At 41.6% G+C, this 23,747-nt stretch overlaps 1 protein-coding gene across 1 annotated transcript in view; it reads right to left on the reverse strand.

The window, feature by feature from the left end:
* TBC1D22A (TBC1 domain family member 22A) overlaps positions 1-23,747 on the reverse strand; it is a 370,690-nt gene that overhangs the window by 239,347 nt on the left and 107,596 nt on the right. Inside the window, exons 6-7 of the mRNA XM_063074804.1 lie at positions 20,746-20,874; positions 13,634-13,696 (exon numbers count right to left, since the gene is read on the reverse strand). Coding sequence (XP_062930874.1) covers positions 13,634-13,696; positions 20,746-20,874 — 192 coding nt within the window. The remainder of the gene's footprint in view (positions 1-13,633; positions 13,697-20,745; positions 20,875-23,747) is intronic.

The raw sequence follows: 23,747 nt of genomic DNA on the forward strand, positions 1-23,747 counted from the left end.
GACTAACCAAGAAAAAAAGACTCAAATAAATAAAATCAGAAACAAAAAAGGAAACATTACAACTGATACCACAGAAATACAAAGTATCATTAGAGACTATTATGAATAACTATATGCCAGCAAACCAGAAAACCTAGAAGAAACAGATAAATTTCTGGACACATACAACCTGCCAAAATTGAACCAAGAAATAGAAAGCTTGAAAAGACCAATTACAAGGAAGAATCAGTAAGAAAAAGTCTCCTATCAAAAAAAAAAAAAAGAGTCTACAGCCCAGAGGGAAGCACACACAGCCCAGCAGCCACCAAGGTGAGCTGAAACCAGACCTTTGTGGCACTGAGTCCAGTCTAAGGCCCCAAGGGGAAGGGAAGCGCACACAGCCCAGCAGCACTGAGGTGAGCGGAGACCCCTGCAGCACTGGGGCCCAGTCTAAGGCCCTAGGAGGAAGGGAAATGCACACAATCCAGCAGCCACCAAAGTGAGCTGAGACCAGACCCTTGCAGCACTGGCACCAAGGCTCAGCCTGAGGCCCAGAGGGAAGCGCACACAGCCCAGCAGCCACTGAGGTGAGCAGAGACCCCTGTGGAACCAGGGCTCAGTCTAAGGCCCAGAGGGAAGTGCACATAGCCCAGCAGTAGCCGCTGAGGTGAGCCAAGACACACGTGGCACTGGGGCTCAGTTGAAAGGCCCAGGGGGAAGGGAAGCGCACATAGCTCAGGAGACACCAAGGTGAGCTGAGACCTGCACAGCACCAGGGGCTCAGTCTACAGCCATGGAAAGCTAGAACAGGGGCCAAGGTGGTGTAATATAGATACCGCCACACCTACTGTCACCACAAGGACAGTTCACCATCACAGTAGCAGCCAGGGCCACTCTACAGGAAACCTGCCACTCACTTGACTACAATGATATAAGAAGAGTCACCAGTAGAGCCTGCAAATAGAGGAAGAATTCTTTATCCTCATAGCCAACCCCAAAGTGACAGAAGAAGCAAGTCCTCTACCAGATGACCAAACATCAATGAAAAAATACTAGAACTACAAACAAACAAGAGGATATGACACCACCAAAGGAATACAGTAATGCTCAAATTTCAGACTCCATAGAACAGGGAATCCTTGAAATGTCTGAAAAAGAATCCAAGCAATGATCTTAAGAAAGCTTGAAGAAATAAAAGAAGACACAACAAGGAAACAAGAAAAAAAATATCCAGAATATGAAGGAGGAAATTTACAAAGAGATTAATACCTTAAAAAAAAAAATGTAGCAGAACTCCTAGAAATGACAGATTCACCTACTGAAATAAAAAACACAACAGAGAGCTTAAACAGCAGGCCAGAGCAAGCAGAAGAAAGAATTTCAGATCTCGAAGATGGTCTTTTTGAAATAACTCAGGCAAACAAAAAAAAGGAAAAAAGAATTTAAAATAATGAGGAAAATCTAAGAGAGATAGCAGACAACCTCAAGCACTCTAACATCCAAATTGTGGGTATTCCAGAAGGGGAGGAGAAAGGAAAAGGTATTGAAAATATATTCAAAGAAATAATAACAGAAAACTTCCCAGGGGAAGGGAGAGATGCAGACCGTCAGATCCAGGAAGCTCAAAGGTCCACAAACAGATTCGATCCAAAAAGATCCTCTCCAAGACACATTATAATCAAATTTGCAAAGCTCAAAGACAGAGAATTCTAAAAGCATCAAGAGAAAAGCATCAAGTCACCTATAAGGGAACCCCTATCAGAATAACAGCAGACTTCTCAACTGAAACCATACAGGTCAGAAGAAAGTGGAATGATATATTCAAAACACTACAAAAAAAAATTGCCAGCCAAGAATTCTTTATCCAACAACACTCTCCTTCAGAAATGAGGGAGAAATAATGTATTTTCCAGACAAACAAAAATTGTGGGAGTTCACCACCACACGACCATCCCTGCAAGAAATTCTGAAGGAAGTCCTTCATCTGGAATCTGAATAATGAATGTCACTACCACAGATATACAAGAAAGCAAAACCTGCTGTTAAAACAAAAATGCCAGTGAGAAAAAGCAATAAGCTAAATCATGCCACCTCAAATATCCAACTAACATTGAAGAAGAGAAATAAAAGGAGAAGTAAGGATCAAAAGATATTTAAAACATCTAAACCAAAAGCAATTAAATGACAAGAATTAAACAATATCTGTCAATAACCACCCTAAATGTGAATGGATTAAACTCCCCATTCAAAAGGCACAGATTGAATGATTGGATTAAAAAGCTAGACCCAAGTATATGCTGTCTTCAAGAGACCCACCTCACATATAGAGACACAAACAGACTAAAAGTGAAGGGATGGAAAAAGATAAACCATGCAAATGGAAACCAAAAACAGATAAAATAGACTTTAATCCAAAAAGCATAAAAAGAGACAAAGAAGGCCACTATATAATGATAAAAGGTTCAATCCAGCTAGAAGACATATCATAAACATATATGCCCCCAATACTGGAGCGCCCAGATATATAATATAAAGCAAACACTCTTAGACCTAAAGAAGGAGATAGGACCTAATACATTAATAGTGGGTGATCTGAACACCCCTCTCTCAGTATGGGATAGATCTTCCAGGCAACGAATCAACAAAAAGACAGGATTTAAACTACACGTTAGACAAACTGGACCTGGCAGATATATACAGAACATTTCACCCAACAAGTAAAGAATACACTTTCTTCTCATCAGCTCATGGAACATTCTCCAGGATAGACCACATATTAGGTCACAAATCTAGCCTCAGCAAATTTTAAAAAACTGAAATCATTCCAAGTATCTTTTCAGACCACAATGGACTCAAATTAGAAATTAATAATAAGCAAAACTCTGGAAACTATACAAATACATGGAAACTAAATAATAGGCTCCTGAATGACCTATGGGTCCAAGAAAAAATATTTCTAGAAATTAATGAAAATAAGGATACATCATACTAAGACCTGTGGGATACTGCAAAAGCAGTACCAAGAGGCAGACTTATTGCAATAAACGCTTACATCAAAAGAATGAAAAGACTTCAAATAAACGACCTAACACTATGCCTCAAAGAACTTGAAAAACAACAATCCAAACCTAAAGGTAGTAGACGGAAAGAAATAATTAAGATCAGAGCAGAACTAAATGAAATAGAGATCCAAAAAATAATAGAAAAGATCAACAAAACTAAAAGTTAGCTTTTTGAGAAGATAAATAAAATAGACAAACCATTAGCTAGGTTAACGAAAAAAAGAAGACCCAAATAACAAAAATCAGAAATGAAAATGGAGATATTACAACCCATATCACAGAAATACAAAGAATCACTGGACACTATTATAAACAAATGTATGACAACAAATATGAACATCTGGAAGACATGGATAAGTTTCTAGACACATACAAACTGCCAAGACTGAACCAAGAAGAGATAGATAACCTGAACAGACCAATAACAAGCAAGGAGATTGAAGCCCTAATTAACAAGCAAGGAGATTGAAGCCCTAATTAACAATCTCCCAACAAAGAAAAGTGCAAGCCCAAATGGCTTTACAGCTGAATCCTATCAAACTTTTAAAGAGGAGTTAAAACCAATTCTCCTCAAACTATTACAAACAACTGAAACAGAAGCTACTCTCCCAAACTCATTCTATGAGGCCAACTAACTCTGATATCAAAACCAGATAAACACACAATGAAAAAAGAAAATTACAAGCCAATATCCTTGATGAACCTAGATGCAAAAGTCCTCCACAAAATATTAGCTATCAGAATACAGCAACATATTTAAAAAATTATACACTATGATCAAGTGGAATTCATCCCAAAGATGCAATGATGGTTCAACATACAAAAGTCAATAAATGTGATAGATCACATCAAAAAACTCAAGACCAAAGACCATATGATTATCTCAATAGATACTGAAAATGCATTTGACAAAATTCAACATCCCTTTATGATAAAGACTCTCAACAAATTAGGTATAGAAGGAAAATATCTCAACACAATAAAGCCATTTATGACAAGCCCACCACCAGTATCATTCTGAATGGGGAAAAACTGAGGGCCTTTCCCTTAAGAACAGGAACAAGACAAGGATGCCCACTCTCACCATGTCTACTTAATATAGTACTGGAGGTACCAGCCAGAGCAATCAGGCAAGAGAAAGAAATAAAGGGAATCCGGACTGGAAAAGATGAAGTCAAACTTTCCCTATTTGCAGATGACATGATACTATATATATAGAAAAACCTAAAGACTCTATCAAAAAACTCCTAGAACTGGTTAATAACTTCAGTAACATTGCAGAATACAAAATAAATGCCCAAAAATCAATTGCATTTATATACCCAAATAATTAACTAACAGGAAGAGAAATAAAGAAAGTAAGCCCATTTACAATTGTCACCAAAAAAATAAAATATTTAGGGATCAATTTAACCAAGGAGGTGAAAGAACTCTACAAAGAAAACTACAAACCACTTCTGAAAGAAATTAAAGACACAAAAAGATGGAAAGATATTCCATGCTCTTGGATTGGAAGAATTAACATTGTGAAAATGTCTATACTACCTAAAGCAATCTACAGATTCAATGCAATCCCCATCAAAATACCAATGACATTCTTCACAGAAATGGAAAAAACAATCTTACCCTTCATAAGGAACAAAAGACCCTGAATAGCCAAAGCAATCCTGAACAAAAAAAAGAAAGCTGGAGGCATAACACTACCTGACTTCAAATTATACTACAAAGCTACTGTAACCAAAACAGCATGGTCCTGGTATAAAAACAGACATTCAGACCAGTGGAGTAGAACTGAGAACCCAGAAACCACCCCTCAGGATTACAGCCATCTGATATTGGACAAAGGCAACAAAAATCTACATTGGAGAAAAGACTGCCTAATCAACAAATGGTGCTAGGAAAACTGGATATCCATATGCAGAAGAATGAAACCAGATATGCACCTCTCACCATATACTAAATCAACTCAAAATGTATTAAAGACTTATAAGACCTGAAACTGTAACATTACTAAGGGAAAATATAGGTGAAACACTTCAGCAACTGGGTCAGGGCACAGATTTTATGAACATGAGGCTGAAAGCACAAGCAGTAAAAGAAAAAATAAACTAATGAGACTACATCAAACTAAAAAGCTTCTGTACAGCAAAGGAAACAATCAACAGAGTGAAACAACAACCTACAGAGTGGGAGAAAATTTTTACTAACTATGCATCCAAGCAAGGGATTAATATCCATAATATACAAGGAACTCAGGCAATTATACAGTAAAAAAAACAAATAACCCAATTAAAAAATGGCAAAGGAGCTGAATAGACATTTTTCAAAGGAAGACATACAAATGGCCAACAGGTACATGAAAAAACACTCAACATCACTAGTCATCAGGGAAATACAAATTAAAACTACACTGAGATACCACCTCACCCCAGTTAGACTGGCTATAATCAAAAAGACGGTGAATAACAAATGCTGGCGAGGGTGTGGAGAAAAGGGAATGCTTCTACACTGTTGGTGGGACTGGAAATTAGTACAACTACTATAGAAAACAGTATGGAGGTTTCTCAAACAACTACAGATAGGTCTTCCATATGATCCAGCAATTCCACTTCTAGGTATATACCCAAAGGAATGGAAACCATCATTTCCAAGGGATACCTGCACTACCATGTTCACTGCAGCTCTGTTTACAATGGCCAAGACATGGAACCAACCTAAATGTCCACTGATGGATGACTGGATAAGGAAACTGTGGTATATATACACCATGAAATACTACTCTGCCATAAAAAGAATGAAATACTCCCATTTGCAACAACATAGATGAGCCTGGAGAAACTTATGTTGAGTGAAATAAGCAAAGTACAGAGGGATAAATACCACATATACTCACTCATATGTGGCAGCTGAGAGAGAAAGAAGGAAGGAAACAAAGACCACGGTAGTGCGTTGGACTTGCAGAGGGAGAGAACATTCCTTGGGCTACAAAGTGGAGTGGCGGGGGGAGAGGTTGGGGATAATTGGGTGGGGGACATGGGGTACAAATGCAATTTGTGCTAAGGGGTATGCTGTCAGTATGAATGTGGCCCTCACATCATGGGCATGAGGGGTGACAATCAGCTTTGTATCTCATGAATATTCATAACCAATTAAAAAAAAATTAAGCGCCACACCAGGAGAAAACATTGGCAAAACATATCTGACAAGAACTGAATGCAGAATATATAAAGAATTCTCACAACTCAAAAACAAGAAGACAACTGACCTAATAAACAAGGGTAGAGGACTTGAAGAGACACTTTTTTACAAAAGATGTGCATATGATCAATCAGCACAAGAAAGAATATTTATCAGCAACAGTCATAAAAGAATCGCAAATTAAAACCATGATGAAATTATACTACCCACCCACTAGAATGAATACAACATAAAAGACTGACAAGAGCAAGTGTTAGCAAGAATTCAGAGCAACAAGAACTCTAACACATCACAGTTAGGAAGGTAAAATAGTAACTTCTTGGGAAAACAGTGGTCATTTCCTACAAAGTTATACATACACCTACCATGGGCCCCAGCAACCCCACCTCTAAGTATTTACAAAGAAAACTGAAACTGAATATCCTTAGAAACACTTGTACACAAATATTTATAGCAGGTATATTCTTAATAGAAAAAAACGGGACCAACTCAAATGTTCATTAGTAGGGGAGTGGATAAGCAAACGGTGATGTATCTCTGAGATGGGATACTACTCAGAAATAAAAGGAATGAAATAGTGACATACGCAGGAAATGGATGAATCCAAAAAAGACATCACGCTTAGCAGAAGACTCCAGACACAATACAGTACACATGCACGTTTTCCATCCGCACTGGTGTGATTCCATTCAGATGAACTCTAAAAAGACAACTCTATTGTCCAATGACAGAAACGAGATCAGTGGTTCCCTAAGGCTGGGGAGCAGGTAATGGAGCAGGACACAAGGGAAGCTATTAGCTCATGCAGTGCTCCATGTCTTCAATGTGGTGGTAGTTACACAGGTATATAAAATCATTAGAAGGCAGAAATATATTAATGAAATGGAGCATTTTGAGAACATATAAGGTAATTAGAAAAGGAAAAATTTAAAAAACCAAAACTTTCCTGAGTTGATGAAGAGCAAAATCTTCCACACAAAGGCCTACATATTCCAAGAAACATTAACAGCCAAAGACTTAATTCTAGTAATATTTCACTCACATCCTGGTATATATATATTTTTTACTTTAAGTTTAAATTTAAAAGTACCTACATGTATCACAATAGAAATAAAAATGCCTAAAAGAGAACACAAGGTAAAGTCTTCAAACACAGAATGCTTACAGACCCCAAAATGACTGTTTTAAAGGTGACACGTCATCCTTTCTTGAGGACATCCATATTGAGTGCCCACCACATTTTCATAAAGAAATTTAGATTAGAACACAGAGAAAATTATGTGATTATAGGTCTATATAGTAAGTAGAAATTAAAAATTTGGGATAAAAAAAAAAAAAAGCCCACCTGATGGCTTCACTGCTAAATTCTAGCAAGCATTTCAAGAAGAATTAATACCAATTATTCTCAAACTCTTCCAGAAAATTGAAGAAGAGAGAATTCTTCCAAACTCATTCTATGAGGCCAGCATCATCCTGATACCAAAACCAGACAAGAATGCAACAAAAATGAGAAAAAAAAACTATAGGCCAATATCTCTGATCAACAAAGATGCAAAAATCCTCAACAAAATACTAGCAAACAGAATCCAGCCACACATTAAAAAGATCATTCATCATGATCATTAAAATCCAAGTGGGATTTTAATGCAAGGATGGTTCAACACACGCAATGCAATAAACAGATACATCACATCAACATAATGAAGAAGAAAAAACATGATCATCTCAATTGACACAGAAAAAGCAATTGATAAAATTCAACATCCCTTCACAGTAAAAACTCTCAACAAATTAGGTAGAGAAAGAATGTATCTCAACATAATAAAGGCCATATATGACAAACCCATAGCTAATATCACACTTAACTGGAATAAGAAAAGGATGCCCACTCTCACCAATCGTATTTAACATTGTACTGTAAGTCCTAGCCAGAGCAATTAGGCAAGAAAAAGAAATAAAGGGCATCCAAATTGGAAAGGAGCAAATTAAACTGTCCTTGTATACAGGCAACATGATCTTATATACAGAAAATCCTAAAAGTTCCATCACAAAAACTCTTAAAACTGATAAACAAATTCAGTATAGTTGCAGGATACAAAAACCAACATACAAAAATCAGTACTATTTATGCACACCAATAACAAGCAAGCTGGAAAAGAAATCAAGAAAGCAATCTCATCTACAATAGCTACCAAAAAAATTTTTTTAACTAGAAACAAATTTAACCAAGGAGGTGAGAAATCTCTACAAGGAAACCTATACAACACTGATGAAAGAAACTGAAGAGGACATGAAGACATGAAAAGTCATCCAATTTCATGGATTGGAAGAATAATGTAAAAATTACCATACCACCAAAGCAATGTACAGATTCAATGCAATCCCTATTAAAATACCAATGACATCCTTTATAGAAATAGAAGAAAAAAAAAATCCCAAAATTCATATGGAACCACAAAAACCCTGAATAGCCAATCAATCCTGGGTAAAAAGAACAAAGCTAGAGGCATCACACTACTTGACTTCAAAATACATTACAAAATATTTTTGTAGTAGAGTAGCCAAAACACATGATATTGGCATAAAAACAGACATATAGACCAATGGAACAGAATAGAGAACCCAGAAATAAATCCACATATTTTTGACAAAGGTGCCAAAAATATTCATTAGGGGAAGGACAGGTCTATTCAATAAATGATGCTGGGGAAACTGGATATCCATTTGCAGAAGAATGAAACTAGAGACCCCTCTCTCACTATATACAAAAAACAACTCAAAATGAATTAGAGACTTAAATATAAGACCTGAAACTATGAAACTACTACAAGAAAACATAGGAGAAATGCTTCAGGACATTGTTCTGGGAGAAGACTTACATTGTATAAGACCTCGAAAGCACAGGCAACGAAAGCAAAAATAGACAAATGGGATTATATCAAACCACAAAGCTTCCGCACGGTAAAGGAAACAATCAACAGAGTGAACAGACAACCTGTAGAATGGGAGAAAATATCTGCAAGCTATTCATCCAACAAGGGATTAATATCTCTAATATGTAAGAAACTCAACAGCAGAGAAAAAATAATTATAATAATCTGGTCAAAAAATGTGCAAATGAGCTGAATGGACATTTCTCAGAAGAAGATATACAAATGGCCAACAAGTATATGAAAAAATCTTCAACATCACTAGTCATCAGGGAAATGCAAATCAAAACCACGATGAGATATCATCAACTCACTCTAGTTAGATTGGCTATTAACAAAAAGAAAATAACAAATGCTGACAAGGATTTAGAGAAAGGAGAACTCATATGCTATTGGTAGAAATGTAAATTAGTACAGCCATGGAAAACAGTACAGATGTTACTGAAAATAGAACTACTATTTGATACAGCAACCCCACTACTGGCTATATATATCAAAAAAAAAAAAAAAAAAAAAGGACATCAGTATATCAAAGAGATACTTGTATATCCCATGTTTATTGCTTCACTATTCACAACAGCCAAGATATGGAATCAACCTAAGTGTCCATCAACGGATGAAGGGATAAAGAAAATGTGGTGTGTACACACACACACACACAACACACACACTGGAATAATACTCAGCCACAAAAAATAAAATAAAATAAAATAAAATCCTGTCATTTGCAGCAACACAGATGAGCTAGAGGGCATTATGTTAAGAGAAATAGGCCAGGAACAGAATGAGAAATACCACATGTGCTCACCCATATGTGGGAGCTAAGAAAGTTGACTACACAGGAGGAGACAGCAGAATGATGGTTATCAGAGACTAGGAAGGGCAGGGGAAGGAGAGACAGGAAGAGGTTGGTTAAAAGACACAAAATTACAGCTAGATAGTAAGAATAAGATCTAGTGTTCTATAGCCCTGTAGGGTGGCTATAATCAACAACAATTTATTGTATACTTTCAATTAGGATTCTGAATGTTCCCAACACACAAAAAAAGATAAACATTTGAGGTGATGGATATGTGACTGACCTGATCTAATCATTACACACTGTATGCACATATTGAAATATCACACAGTACCCCATAAATATACAATTATTATGTGTCAATAAAATATTTTTTAAAAATCCATTATGACCAATTTGGATTTATTTCAGGAAATGTACAGTTGGCTCAATACTATGAAATCAACTAATAAAATTCACCACATTAATAGATTAAAGAAGCAAAAGCATTATCTCAGATAATGGGAAGAAAAGGATTTGATAGACCCAACTACAATGTATGATATTTCTTCTTTTGGTGGCTGGCAGGTATGGGGATCCAAACCCTAGACCTTGGTATAATAACACCGCACTCTAACCAACTGAGCTAACTGGCCAGCCCCACCTATGATTTTAAAACTAAGAGCAAGGCTCCTTCCATGAGGTTAAAGCCAAGCATAGAAGAGCAACCAATTTGCTGACAATGACCTAGTACTGGAGACAGTAATAAACTGTCTTCTGAAGCCATTATCCCTACAGATTTGCTGTCACTTGCAGATAAATCTAAGCCTCACATCTACAATGCCAGAAATCATAACTCGATTTTGCCTACTGGCCAAGACAAGACCAACATTTCAAAATTTTTCCTAGAGCCCCTTGCTCATCATTTAATTTCCCCACACACACAGGGCTGTGCTCGAGTTACCCTCAACACACTGGGTCAGCCTGCTATACCTGCCTCCTGCCCAGAAGCCCATCTGCCCCTCAGGTTGATTCACTCTGCAGAGCCGGGACCTAGAGAGCATTGGCACCTCCAAGGGGAACATGCAGGAGCTAAGTGAGACCCACTGCCCAGAAGAGGCATTCCAAACCAATGGGATCAAGGTCAAAGACACCAACTAGAGGTGACTCAGGATCCACACTCTGTGACCAAGTGGCATGAGGGGTCAGCTCTACAAGGACTGTGGCAAGTGGTAAGAAAAAAAATAACCAAAGGTCTTGTAGCAGACTATTTTCTATCAAAAAAAAAAAAAAGTAAAAAGGAGGTTATGATATCTCTTGTTTTCCAGATAGGATAAGCACAACTATTGAAAAGAACAATCAAAGAGAAGTATCTCAAAATGACTACTTCGGTTGAAAACTAATTTTCTCTTTTTGTGTTCTGTAATCTATAAATACTTTTGCTTTAACAATCCTGGATTTTTTTTTTTTTTTGCACACACAAGAGATGTCAAAATTTCAAAGTGCATTTACTGGAGCAATCAAGATGCAAAACAAAATATTTCAAACAATAAGAAAATTCAACTTTAAACAGATACCAAGTATTACAGCAACAACAAAAAATACAATAACTAAGAATAAATCTAATAAAACATACACAATACCTTTTATGGGGAAAATTTTAAAACTTCATTGAAAGGCATTTTAAAAATGCCCTAAAAAATGGGAAACTAGCATGTTCATAAAAATGAAGACTAGATCTCATAAAAATGTCAATTCTCCAAAACTGATTCTGTAGAATTTCAATGATAAAATAAACAGACTTTAAAAACAAAAAAGAGACAAGAAAAATAGAAAAACTTGGCAAACTGATCCTGTGATTTATGTGAAGGAGCAAAGAGTCAGACCCCCCAGTCAACTGTGAAGAAGAGAAAAAAGCGGGGCGTGAACTACCTTCCGAAGAGTAATACATTTTAAAGCTAATTTAATTAGCAGGGTGTGGTATTAAGGGAAGGCAACCTAAACACTGGGACAAAGTAGAGAACAGAAAACGGATTTGTGAAAAGGTGACAATGATATAAAACAGAAGTGACACTGCAAATACAGGAGACAAGCTAGTCTACAAATGGTGCTGGGTCTAACGGGAGAAAATTAAACTGATTCCTACCTCGCACCATACAAAAGCATCAATTATAGATGGATTAAACACAGAGGTGTGAAAAGCAAAACTTTTAGATGAAAATATTGGAGAACATCTCTATGATGTAAGTGCAGAAAAAGAATTCTTAAGTGAAGCATAGCAGTGCTAACCATAAAAGAAATGATTGATAAGTTCAACTACACTAAAATTAAGAACTTCTGATCATCAACAGCCACCAAGAAGAAAGTGAAAAACAAACCACAGACTGGAAGATATTTGCAACAAACAAACTAACAACAAATTAGGATCTCTAACATGTAAAGATCAATGACCAATAAAGAATTAGATCAACAACCCAAAATAAAAATGGGAGGGCCAGCCCGTGGCTCACTTGGGAGAGTATGGTGCTAATAACACCAAATCAAGGGTTAAGATCCCCTTACCAGTCATCTTTAAAAATATATATATATAAAAAAAAAAAAATAGGCAAAAATAGAAACAAGTATTTCCCAGAAGGGGGAACACAGAAGATGTCCATAAATAGATGAAAAGATGTTTAACTCCATCAGTAACCAGAGAAATAGAAATTAGGAGAACAGTAAGTATATCCACCAGAGAAAACAAAAATTAAGTATTCTGACAATATCAAGAATTGGCAAGGACAAGAGTGGCCAGCTCACAGGAAGGAACTCTAATACCCCACAAGTGAGAGTTCCATAGTAGAACACATCCAGGAAGCAAGTGTACATTATCTTGAAAGTTTAACAGACACACACCCAACAATGCAACAATTATACTCATTCGGAAACATGGAGAAATTCTTGCCCATGGGTAACTGCATAAATGTACATGAAGGTTCCAGGCAAAACTATTCCTAACAGCAAACATTAGAAACAACCCAAGTGTCCATCCACAGCGAAAAGGCTACAGAGAGAGAGATATTTAAATAATGAACCATTATACAATGAGATACAATAGATTAGATGAATCTTCAAAAATAACGTAGAGAGAAAAAAATCAAGCTGCAGAGACTAGACTACACACAGAATGATACAGCTCCAAAAGATGAAAATTAAATAATACGTGATTTTCTTAGTATTACATGACATGTATCAGACTTATGAAGAATCATAAACATGCAAGTCAGGAGAGGGGCAGGCCATCCATCTCCTGGGTAGGGGGCTGCGAGTGAGGGAACAGAACATAGAAGCAGCTTCAGCACCATCAGTCAGGTTCAAGTCTGTGGTCATGTATGCAGCTGGTCAGCACTGCTGGGTTCTAGTTCCTAAATCTGGCATGGATCATGAATATATACTATATATACACATATGTTTCACATATATTCTTTTGTGTGTATCAATATTACACAATAAAAATATTTAAAGAACAAGTAGTAATTCTTTTCGGCAATTATGTCCACACGGGCCAAACTTACCAGGAACCGGCCACCCCCACCTTGCTCCTGGGTAAAGCCCTCAACTGCACCAACTGTCCTGTTAGTACAGTGCACATCATCACTCCCACCAAAGGAGACTGTGGGCATGGATTTCCAGGCCGCAGCCCTTACCTCAGTCACCTTGGCCTGAAGTATCAGTGCTTCGGGGCTCATTCGAGGGATGTCTATGCGGATCTGGAGATGCAGGAGAAAGACACAAGTATTTTAAATGACAAACGTTATCACCAGCATTATGATTAAAACAGCACGAACTTAATGCCAAACTTACTTTGCCTTCTAACTGCTCGCTCTTTCTCAAGATACTCATTCTCTACGTTACCAAGTCCTCTGGAGGAGGAGGAATCCAAGAGCATGTTCCAACTGAGCAAGGCTCACCCAGCCCTAGGATGACAGGCTTGACACTTCCCCAACCATGCAGTGGTGCTGCATGATTAGGAGCAGAGCAGACCCTCCGTTATTTAGTAATATAATCCATAGCAATTAGTAAACATTGATTTTCAGCCTCTGACACAGAGAGCAATTCAAGTACATCAATAGTGTACAAGTTTTCAGCTGTGACAGCTTCTTCTTGGAATATAGGCCACACTGTTCTCCATTTCACAAAGTCCTTGGGGAATCTAGGACACTTTTCATAAGAAGCACTGGAAAGTCTCTGCTGGTGTCAGCTGATTCGTGCATTGCCACCGTCTGACACAAGAGCCATAATAAAGCTCCCGACGCTGCAGAGGAAACTTGTAGGCTCATGGAGCGACCAAACAAGAACATTTGAGCTGACATCACAGGCTCGCTCCCAACGTCCCACAGGAACACCCCACACTCACTAGCACTGTCCTCACTCCCGCATATCCAGGCTGCAGCCCAAACAGGTGAGAGAGGAGGTGCACATGTTAGTGCCAAGGGGGACCCTACCTCTTGTTTCATTCCCTAATATCCTCACACATGCCCACAGAGGATTCTGACACCCAGGAAACTGGGTCAATCTTCTCACTCTGCCACTTATTAGCACCGTGGCCTTGGGCAATTCCCTTAGGCTCTGGGGCTCAGCTTCCTCATCTACAAAATGCCTGCTCTGCATCCTTCAAAAGGTGACTGGTGAAGATCATATAAGGCCGTGGGCCAACAGCCTAATGGAATAAGCTGAGGTGCACATGCAACTGCGAGCATGTTGAAGGAGACCTACACACAGAGGTGAGGAGGAGGAGGAGGAAGAGGAGGCGGCAGCAACCCTCCATCCAGACTTCCAGGTCAGAGGACTCCAGCCAGCCACATGCAGGAGCCCAGGTGCAGGCAGGGACAAGGGCCACCAGGTCTACTACCAGGGCAGTCTGACGGGCCAACCTCAGAGCACTTCTTCCAGCAGTTACATTCGTCTGTCCCCAACATGAGCACTGTAAGCTCCTGTGGGGCACAAGTGGGTCTGATCCACCTCTGCATGCCCAGGGCCAGCACAGCCCACCTTACACAAGAGCTGCCTGTCATGCGTTTATTAAGCAGACAGCACAGAGCACACATCACACCCTGCCCCATCATCAGGAAGAGGCGATCCAGCATTAGAGAGGGGGTACTCAGTAAGGCTGGGCGGATGGGGCTTGGTGAGCCCCCCCATCCCTCCCACCTGCCCCATCATGCACAGGATCAGGCAACTAGGGCAAAGGCCAAGATGGTCTGTAGAACCGACCCAAAGACACGCAAGATGAATCTTAGACCAACTACATGTGGCTTTGACATAACATCTTCAGCAAAAAAAAAAAAAAAACAGTAAACACTTGAAAATCAAATGAGGCTGGCTGGTCAGCTCAGTTGGTTAGAGTGTGATGCTGATGACACCAAGATCCAGGGTTTGATCCCTGTATCAGCCAGCTGCCAAAAATAAAAAAATAAAGAAAAAAGGAAATGAAGAAAGGACAAAAGACAAATGGAGGAGGACGCCGAGGCCACCGGGCTCCTGCTGCCTCTGCTGGTGTGGGCGGGCGGTGGTGCTGCACGCTTCAGGTCAGATGGTCAGTCGAAGGCAGTTGGCAAGTCAAACACACATGAATGGGCAGCAGAGAGAGACACTGGTCTCCAACCCCAAGTCGGGCCTGACTGCCTAAGTGTGAGGAGCTGCCCGAAATCGCCATTACAAGATGGCGCTGATTTCCGGTGGAGGGCAGGGCTGCTCGGTAACACGCCTGGGCCGATTAGGCAGCCACCAATAAGGTAGGAGCACGTCCTAGGCGAGGAGCAGTCTCTATATAAAGGGCGCGGGTTCCCTCGCTCGGGGTCTCCATTTTTGGCAAGCTTATGCTCTCCCTCTCAAGATGCATTAAAGCTGATCTGCAGAAGGATCCTTTGTGTGCCGCGTCGTTCTTGCTGGCGAGACGGTAGCGCGGGACATTTGGTGCCGAAACCCGGGAACTTGTGTCATCGTCAGCACCTTCGGAGACCCCCTGGAGACAGGGAGGATTCAGAACTGCAGGAGGGTAAGTTCGGAGAGGTATGCCTGTTCTTGGTCTGGGGTTAATCCGGTTGGTTTAAAAGGTTTTGAAATCGCCCGTTGGTGTGGTCAGACTGACGTAGATAAGCAGCTGCACCTGAGACCCGTGTGAGCCTCTCGTACATAAGGGAGCGGCGTGTCTCACAGCGCCTCCTAAAGCAGAGCGCGTTATGGGTTCCACACAGTCTGTGGTTACCGCGTTAGAGGCCGTGCTGAGACAACGTGATATCAAGGTAGGGGGCCGTGTACTCAGAAATTTTGTGAAAGAGGTAGATCGTGTAGCGCCGTGGTTTGCTTGTTCCGGCTCCTTGACTTTGAGCTCTTGGAACAAACTAGGCAGAGACCTTGACCGCAAGTACGCGGAGGGAGACCTCCGTCAGGGCACCAAGACCATTTGGAAGTTTATTAAAAATTGCTTAGAAGATGAGGGCTGTAAACCGGTAGTGATAGTAGGGCAAAATACATTAGAGGAGGTCCAAGACAGCATGTCAGAAACTGAACGGAGTGAGAGGATGGGTACCCGCAGGAGGAGAGACGTCTCCCATAAGAAAAAGGGCCCTCCCGGTAAGTCTACGGACGAGGGAGAGATTCTAAAACAACAAAGTGACACTCCCGGCACATCTGCCGGTAAAGGAGGGATTTCAAAACCCAGACAAAAGTTGGAAGGGAAAGAAGGAGGCCTCTACCCTATGCAAGAACTGGGGGCCTTAAAACAAGAATTAGAAGATTTAAATCTGGATGAGTCCGACTCCGATCCCCTCAGCCCTAGTGAGGAATCCGATTTGGAGGAGGAAGCTGCCAGGTACGAGGAGGAGAGATATCATCCCGACAGGCGGCGGAGACCACTCGGGGAGTGGAAATGCCAGCCGCCCCCAGTGGCCCCCGCACGGCCTGCGCCTTCGGCGCCTCCTCCTTACGTGCAGTCTTCTAATCCCTTCTCATTCCTCTCTGATAAAGTGAGGAAAAAGGTTCAAGCTGCCTTCCCAGTTTTTGAGGTTGAGGGCGGAGGGAGAGTTCATGCCCCCGTCGAGTACACCCAAATTAAGGATCTAGCAGAGGCGGTTAGAAAATATGGTGTAAATGCCAATTTTACTCTAGTAATGCTAGAAAGGTTTGCTGGTGTGGCTATGACACCCGCTGACTGGCAAATGTTGGCTAAGGCAGTGCTCCCTACCATGGGTCAATACATGGAATGGAAGGCGCTATGGCATGAGGCTGCACAAGCTCAAGCCAGGGCAAACGCTGCTGCACTGACCCCCGAGCAGCGAGATTGGACCTTTGATATGTTAACAGGCCAGGGCCCATTTGCCGCTGATCAGACGGCTTTCCCATGGGGTGCTTATGTTCAAGTTTCTAGCACTGCCATTAAGGCTTGGAAGGCACTCCCCAAAAAAGGGGAAGCTTCTGGACAACTTACTAAGATCATTCAGGGACCTCAGGAACCATTCTCAGATTTTGTGGCTCGAATGACAGAAGCAGCGGGGCGCATCTTTGGGGACCCTGATCAGGCTGCGCCTCTTGTTGAACAACTGATTTTTGAGCAGGCGACCCAGGAATGCCGCGCGGCCATAGCGCCCAGAAAAGGTAAAGGTGTACAGGATTGGCTCAGAGTTTGTCGAGAACTCGGGGGACCCCTGACCAATGCAGGGCTGGCAGCTGCCATCCTCCAGTCGCAGAGACTGCCTAGACAGGGACAGCCAAGACAGGGGCGGAACCAGAGAGTTTGTTTTAAATGCGGTCAACCGGGACATTTAAAAAAGGATTGCCTGAGCCCCAGAAGGGAGGGAGATACCCCGCCCTGGACGGGCTGCCAGTCTAAAAAGGCGGGGTGGGCACTAAAAAATTACTTTACCTTTTCGCCTTATATGGGTACCCAGTATAATGCTACCTCTTCAGGCCTAAATTGGACATATCAAAACCCCACGATGGCGATCCGTTCCAACCCATTTGATGTTTGGCTGTTGTGTGGGGTAAATGGCAGCTGCACGGACCTTTCACCGTTTGCCTTTTCAAAAGGCGGTGGTTGGGGAAATGCCTCTTTTGAGTGGAATGTGACTGAGTCCTTTGAATCCACTGTGTCCATAAAACAGCTTGGAACAAATTACTCTGTCCCGCCAACACCAGTTTGCCTTTATCCTCCTTTCATGTTTATTTTAACTAATATTAGTGATGAGAGGAGTCAGATTGCTTGTGATAACTATACTTGCTTTTATGCACAGTGCCGGAATGCTACGCTGTTCAATTTGGCCATAGTTGCTCGAATGCCTAGATGGATTCCTGTCCCAGTAGAAGCTCCCAATACTATGGTCTTGTTCAGGCAGAGGAGGGATTTTGGTCTCACTGCGGCAATAGTCGCCGCCGTATCCCTGGCGGCGGGTGCAGCCACAGCTGCTGCCGTCTCCTTGACTACCACGGTACAGACTGCCACCACGTTGAATAATTTGTCCTCCGCGGTAACACAGGCCCTAGAAACACAGACTGCGCTAAACGCTCAGCTGAAGGGAGGATTAATGGTGGTTAACCAGCGGGTGGATCTTGTGCAGGAACAAATAGACGTTTTATGGCAAATTGCTCAATTGGGGTGTCAATGGAAATATTCAGGGTTATGTGTCACCAGTATCCAATATAAAAAGTATACCAAAGCTGCAAATTTGTCTAAACAATTATCCCAGCATCTTTCAACAGGTTGGACGAGAGAATTTGACAACCTGATAAACCAGCTGCGCATGGCCATTGTGTCCGTGAATTCAACAAGAGTGGATGTCTCCTTCGCAGCCGGACTGTCCTCATGGATTAAAACGGCCGTGTCCCACTTCAAGGAGTGGGCAGGAGTGATTGGGGTTGGCATGTTCTTATGTGGGGGAACTGTGCTCCTACTATGGTTGGTCTGCAGATTAAAAGCCCAGACCCAGAGAGACAGGGTAGTCATCGCCCAGGCATTTCTAGCCCTGGAACAGGGGGCCAACCCTGACGTTTGGCTGTCCATGCTTAAGGATTAGCCTGCTCTGACTCCCCTTCCCCCTTCCTGTTGGCTGGCCTCCCTGAAGCTTGTTCAGAGGAGTTCGCCCTTGCTCAAACAGGTCTATGTGTAACAACAGGCTCCAGTGTGTCCAGAGACGGGCAACTTCCCCCAGACTTGAACCAACCTAAGACATGGTGCCCGGTGGCGATAGGGTCAACCTATGACGGGTAAGGTCAAAGTGTGGAGGGACGACCTAGGACAGGAACGCTGGCTAATTTGTCCGCGACCGCCGAGCTTGTACCAGCCGCTTTAAATGATAAAAAAGGGGGAGATGTGAGGAGCTGCCCGAAATCGCCATTACAAGATGGCGCTGATTTCCGGTGGAGGGCAGGGCTGCTCGGTAACACGCCTGGGCCGATTAGGCAGCCACCAATAAGGTAGGAGCACGTCCTAGGCGAGGAGCAGTCTCTATATAAAGGGCGCGGGTTCCCTCGCTCGGGGTCTCCATTTTTGGCAAGCTTATGCTCTCCCTCTCAAGATGCATTAAAGCTGATCTGCAGAAGGATCCTTTGTGTGCCGCGTCGTTCTTGCTGGCAAGACGGTAGCGCGGGACACCTAAGAGGGCAATGGCGAGAAGGGCACAGTCCCAGGGTTCAAACTTGCTCTGCATCAAAGCCATCAGGCAGACAGAAAAGACAACCACATATTACATCACACGTTTCCCACTTATATTAATGTGAAAATATCTGGGAAATTCACAATAATATGGAATCTTTTTATTACCGATCACAGTAACTAAAAGATGTATGCAACCTGTTTCCAATTTACTTTCCCTACAGAAATTCACAATAGAATACTGCTTGGTAAATCTTGCAGATAAATACTAATGTCATCCACTGGAATTCCTTCCCTAGAATAAAAATACATCAAAAATATGTTCAAAACAATACCAAATGCATCCATTTCCTAAAACCAGTGAGGTAGAAAAATAAACCAGGTAAGCTAATACTTCCCTAAACAAATCCAAACGCAGTCTGTATCTCCAATCAGTCTCCCAGAGTAACTGTGTGGCAGAGACAATAACACCAATTAAGAATGACCATTTTCAACTTTCACATATTACAAAGAGTGAGAATTATAAAGTCCTCAAAGAGCTATTCTAACAGCGAAATCTGAATGCATTGTGAATTGTAAATCAATCTTAAGTATTTTTCCCATTACGCACATCATCTGTCAACTGACTGATCAAGAAGCCATAATTATGACCATTTTGTATTAAGCTAAGTAGCAAAATGATAAATTGGCTACACCTTGTGCTATGGACTGAATTGTGTCCCCCCAAATCGAGCTGATTAACACAACTTTAGTCTATCTATATCACACCCCTAACAGCACCAAAGTGCAGAACACTCATCAAGCCCAGCATCTATCGTGAGGCCTTCTAGTTAAATGCCTGGTCCTGGACCTTCAGAAACAGCCCTTTAATTGTATCACTGAGATACAAAACACCCACCACCACCTGAGGCAGATCTCAGGGCACTGCTAACAGGACCTCAGGTACCTGTTTTGTAACTCCAATTAAAAACATCCTTTTTATGTTTGTAGGAGGAACTGGAGACAAGCAAGGTATTACTATTAGAGGAAGTTTGCCATTATTCATTTTCAAATTTATTTATTTATTAGAAAATTAAAATCTGTGACATGCTAGATAAAACATTTCCTTTCACAAATCATCACCAAATTAGAGCACTTCAAGAACATATGAAAAAGAAAAAGAGTTCCCACCTGTCTGTATGTATCCTGGTGAACTTCATCATTCCTAGAATCATAATAGTGCTCAATAAAAGCAAAATATTCTTTTTGTTTTCTCTGGAGAGTGGCTGGTCTTCGGTCAACGTTGGCAGGAAGGTAACCCTGAGTGGAAAAAAAAAAACAAAAAGACCCAAAATATATGGTTACTGCTAACAAAGCGCCTAGAATTTTGAAATGAACAGGCTCACATCCTCAATGAGGTTGTGTTCTAAAATCTAACATAGGGGCAGCAGGAGCTGTGAAAGAAGAACAGGCATGAAGAAGTCAGCAAGCTGACCCATGCTGCAGTCCCCACCGGAACAGCATGTGAGATAGGTCTTATCCAGGGCATTTGCAGCCCTCCCTGAGCCAACCAACTTCACTCACAGTCAGACAAGAACCAGACTGCCATCTCTCCAGCAGGCTGGCACTCGATGCTCTTCTAGAGTAGGACTGAGAAATGAAACATATATCAGGAAGGATTCAGATGTCTGTAGTCTTAAGACAACAACCACACACATATGTACAGACATACACACATATGTGCATATGTATGTGTGCATGTCTAATACACACATGTACGCACACATATACTCATACAGGTGTATGCACAAAGCTGTCACTTCGGCAAACTTGCTATCTCCAAAGACTCATGGGCTCTTGGCAGCTGCAGTCCTAATACATAAAGTGGACTCAAATTCAGAAAGGGCCAGGCAGCACAGTTGGCCACAAAGAGGCCAGACTCCAGGACCAGACTGCCTGATGATTTATATGGTTTTGTGTTTCCTTATTTCTACTTTTTAAACTAACATCGCTGACTTATGACTTTTATAATTTATTATTAAGTGCCCCCATTTTAAGTAAACAGTTCCATGGCATTTGACAAGGGTATCCAGCTGTGTAACTACTCCTCCAAGGAGGACACGGAGCACTCCCATCACCCTGTATGCTTCTCAGTGCCCCACCCCGGGCCTGTCCCAGACTGCCCAGGAAACCGACTAGCTCAGGACCTACGCTCTTATGCAAGGCTTCCTGCACTCGGCACAGCGCCTTCTGAGACTCGTCCAGGCCGCTGCATGAGCCAGCAGCTGTGTCCTCTTTCTGGCCAGGAAGTGCTCCATGGTGTGGACATACCAGTTTGTTAAGCCACTCACTTGCTGATGAACATGTGGGTCATTTGCAGTTTGGGACTATCACGAATAGAGCTTACTACAGAAACTCTTGCACAAGATTTTTGTGGAAATATGCTATGATTTCTCATGGTTAAATACCGAGAAGTAGAGTTACTAGATCATAATGTAGGTGTATGTTTAGTTTTCTAAGAAACTGCCAGATCTTTTTCCAAAACTGTATGAAAATCCCAGATGTTCCATACCTTCTCCAACACTTGGTATTGTGAATCTTTTAATTATTAGTCATCCTGTTGGGTGTGGTTCTAATTTCAAGTCCCGAAAGATTAACGATGCTGAACATCTTGTCATGTGGCCACTGTGTCTCCTCTCTGAGGTATCTGTTCAAATCTTCTGCCCATCTTTTAATCAAGTTGACTATCTCCTTATCACTGAGTTTTATAAGTCTATAAAACTCATATGAAAAGACATATGCATTCCAGATATGTCTTTTTTTTTCAAATATATGAATTGAGATTATATTCCCCAGCCTGTGGCCTGACTTTTTATGTCTCAAGCAGCAGCTCTGAATTTTCATGAGGTCCAGTTGATAGTTTTTCTTTTATAGTTAGTGCTTCCTGTATCCTGTGTGAGGAAGACTTTCTCCATGTTTTCTTTTCCTGGAAGCTTTAAACTTCACCTGGCAACCAGCTTCTCATCCCTCAAGTGTGTCTTCAATGGACACTTCTGCAGTGAGGTCTGACCAGACTCCTGTGGTGGGGCTGGCCACTCGGAGCTCCAGCAGCAGCTGGCACAAAGCTCCCTCAGAGCCAGTGCCATACCATGCCTGCCACATGGCAGCATACGAGCTGTCATTGGGTGAATTCCCATATGAACAAGTGAGTAGCTGAATGAATATATCCCATGTGGTGCTTTTTGCCTTTTAAAGTGTTTCCACAGCTGTAGTAAGCATCACTGTTACCTACTAAACACCTATTCATCCCTTATTCAAACAGAGCCCTGAAGATGCATTGAGAACCACATCTCCCTATTCTCAACCCTGCATGGTCTGGGTGGGAATCGCCTTCCTTCAGGACAGCTATTGACTGAGCTGAGCAGCTGCACCGTCCCACTGGTCACAGTGACTGACAAGTCCAGGGGTAGAGAGGTGACTCAATGCAGGCATAACACCCAAGCCCAGGGCTTTTGATGCTGCTGTGACTCAAAGAGAATGTGTGTGGTCTGGTGCTATGGTAGCCACCCCATGACCACAAGGGAGAAGCACCAGCTGCCAAGTCCACCGAGGAAAGCCGACCTGAAGGAGAGTGGAGCCCTGAGAGTCGTCAGGCCTCGATGATGAAGCTAGAGGCAGAAGAACCCAGCCACGCCTTTTCAGCTGTGTTGGCACACACATTCCTTCTCCTTAAAGCATGTGCACTAGCATCTCTCTCTACTGCAAATCACACACTCACACACATTTAACACATTTGCATCACACCATCTGAACTTCTTAATAAACATGTATTGGAGTGTAACATATATACTCATATAAAAGCATAACCAAAACTTGTATGTGAATTATCACAAACTGAACTCATCTGTGTAAATGCCACCAAGGTAAAAGCCAGACCACCGCTGCATATCAGGGTCCCAGGAGCCTCCCACTCCCTGTTCCTTACCTCCTCCTCACAGAAGTGGAATCATTTCTTCTGTCTGGCTACCTTCACTCAACGTTGCATATGAAGAACTAATTCATGTCATAAACGTGTACCAGTTTTCATTTTCACTGTTACCTAACACTGGTTCCACGCAGAAGATACATTCTACTGTTAACAAACATTTGGGTGGTTTCCACTTTTTGCTTTAAACACTCTTAGATCTGCCTTT

Source organism: Cynocephalus volans, chromosome 12, assembly GCF_027409185.1.
Source record: "Cynocephalus volans isolate mCynVol1 chromosome 12, mCynVol1.pri, whole genome shotgun sequence".
Taxonomy (NCBI): Eukaryota; Metazoa; Chordata; class Mammalia; order Dermoptera; family Cynocephalidae; genus Cynocephalus; species Cynocephalus volans.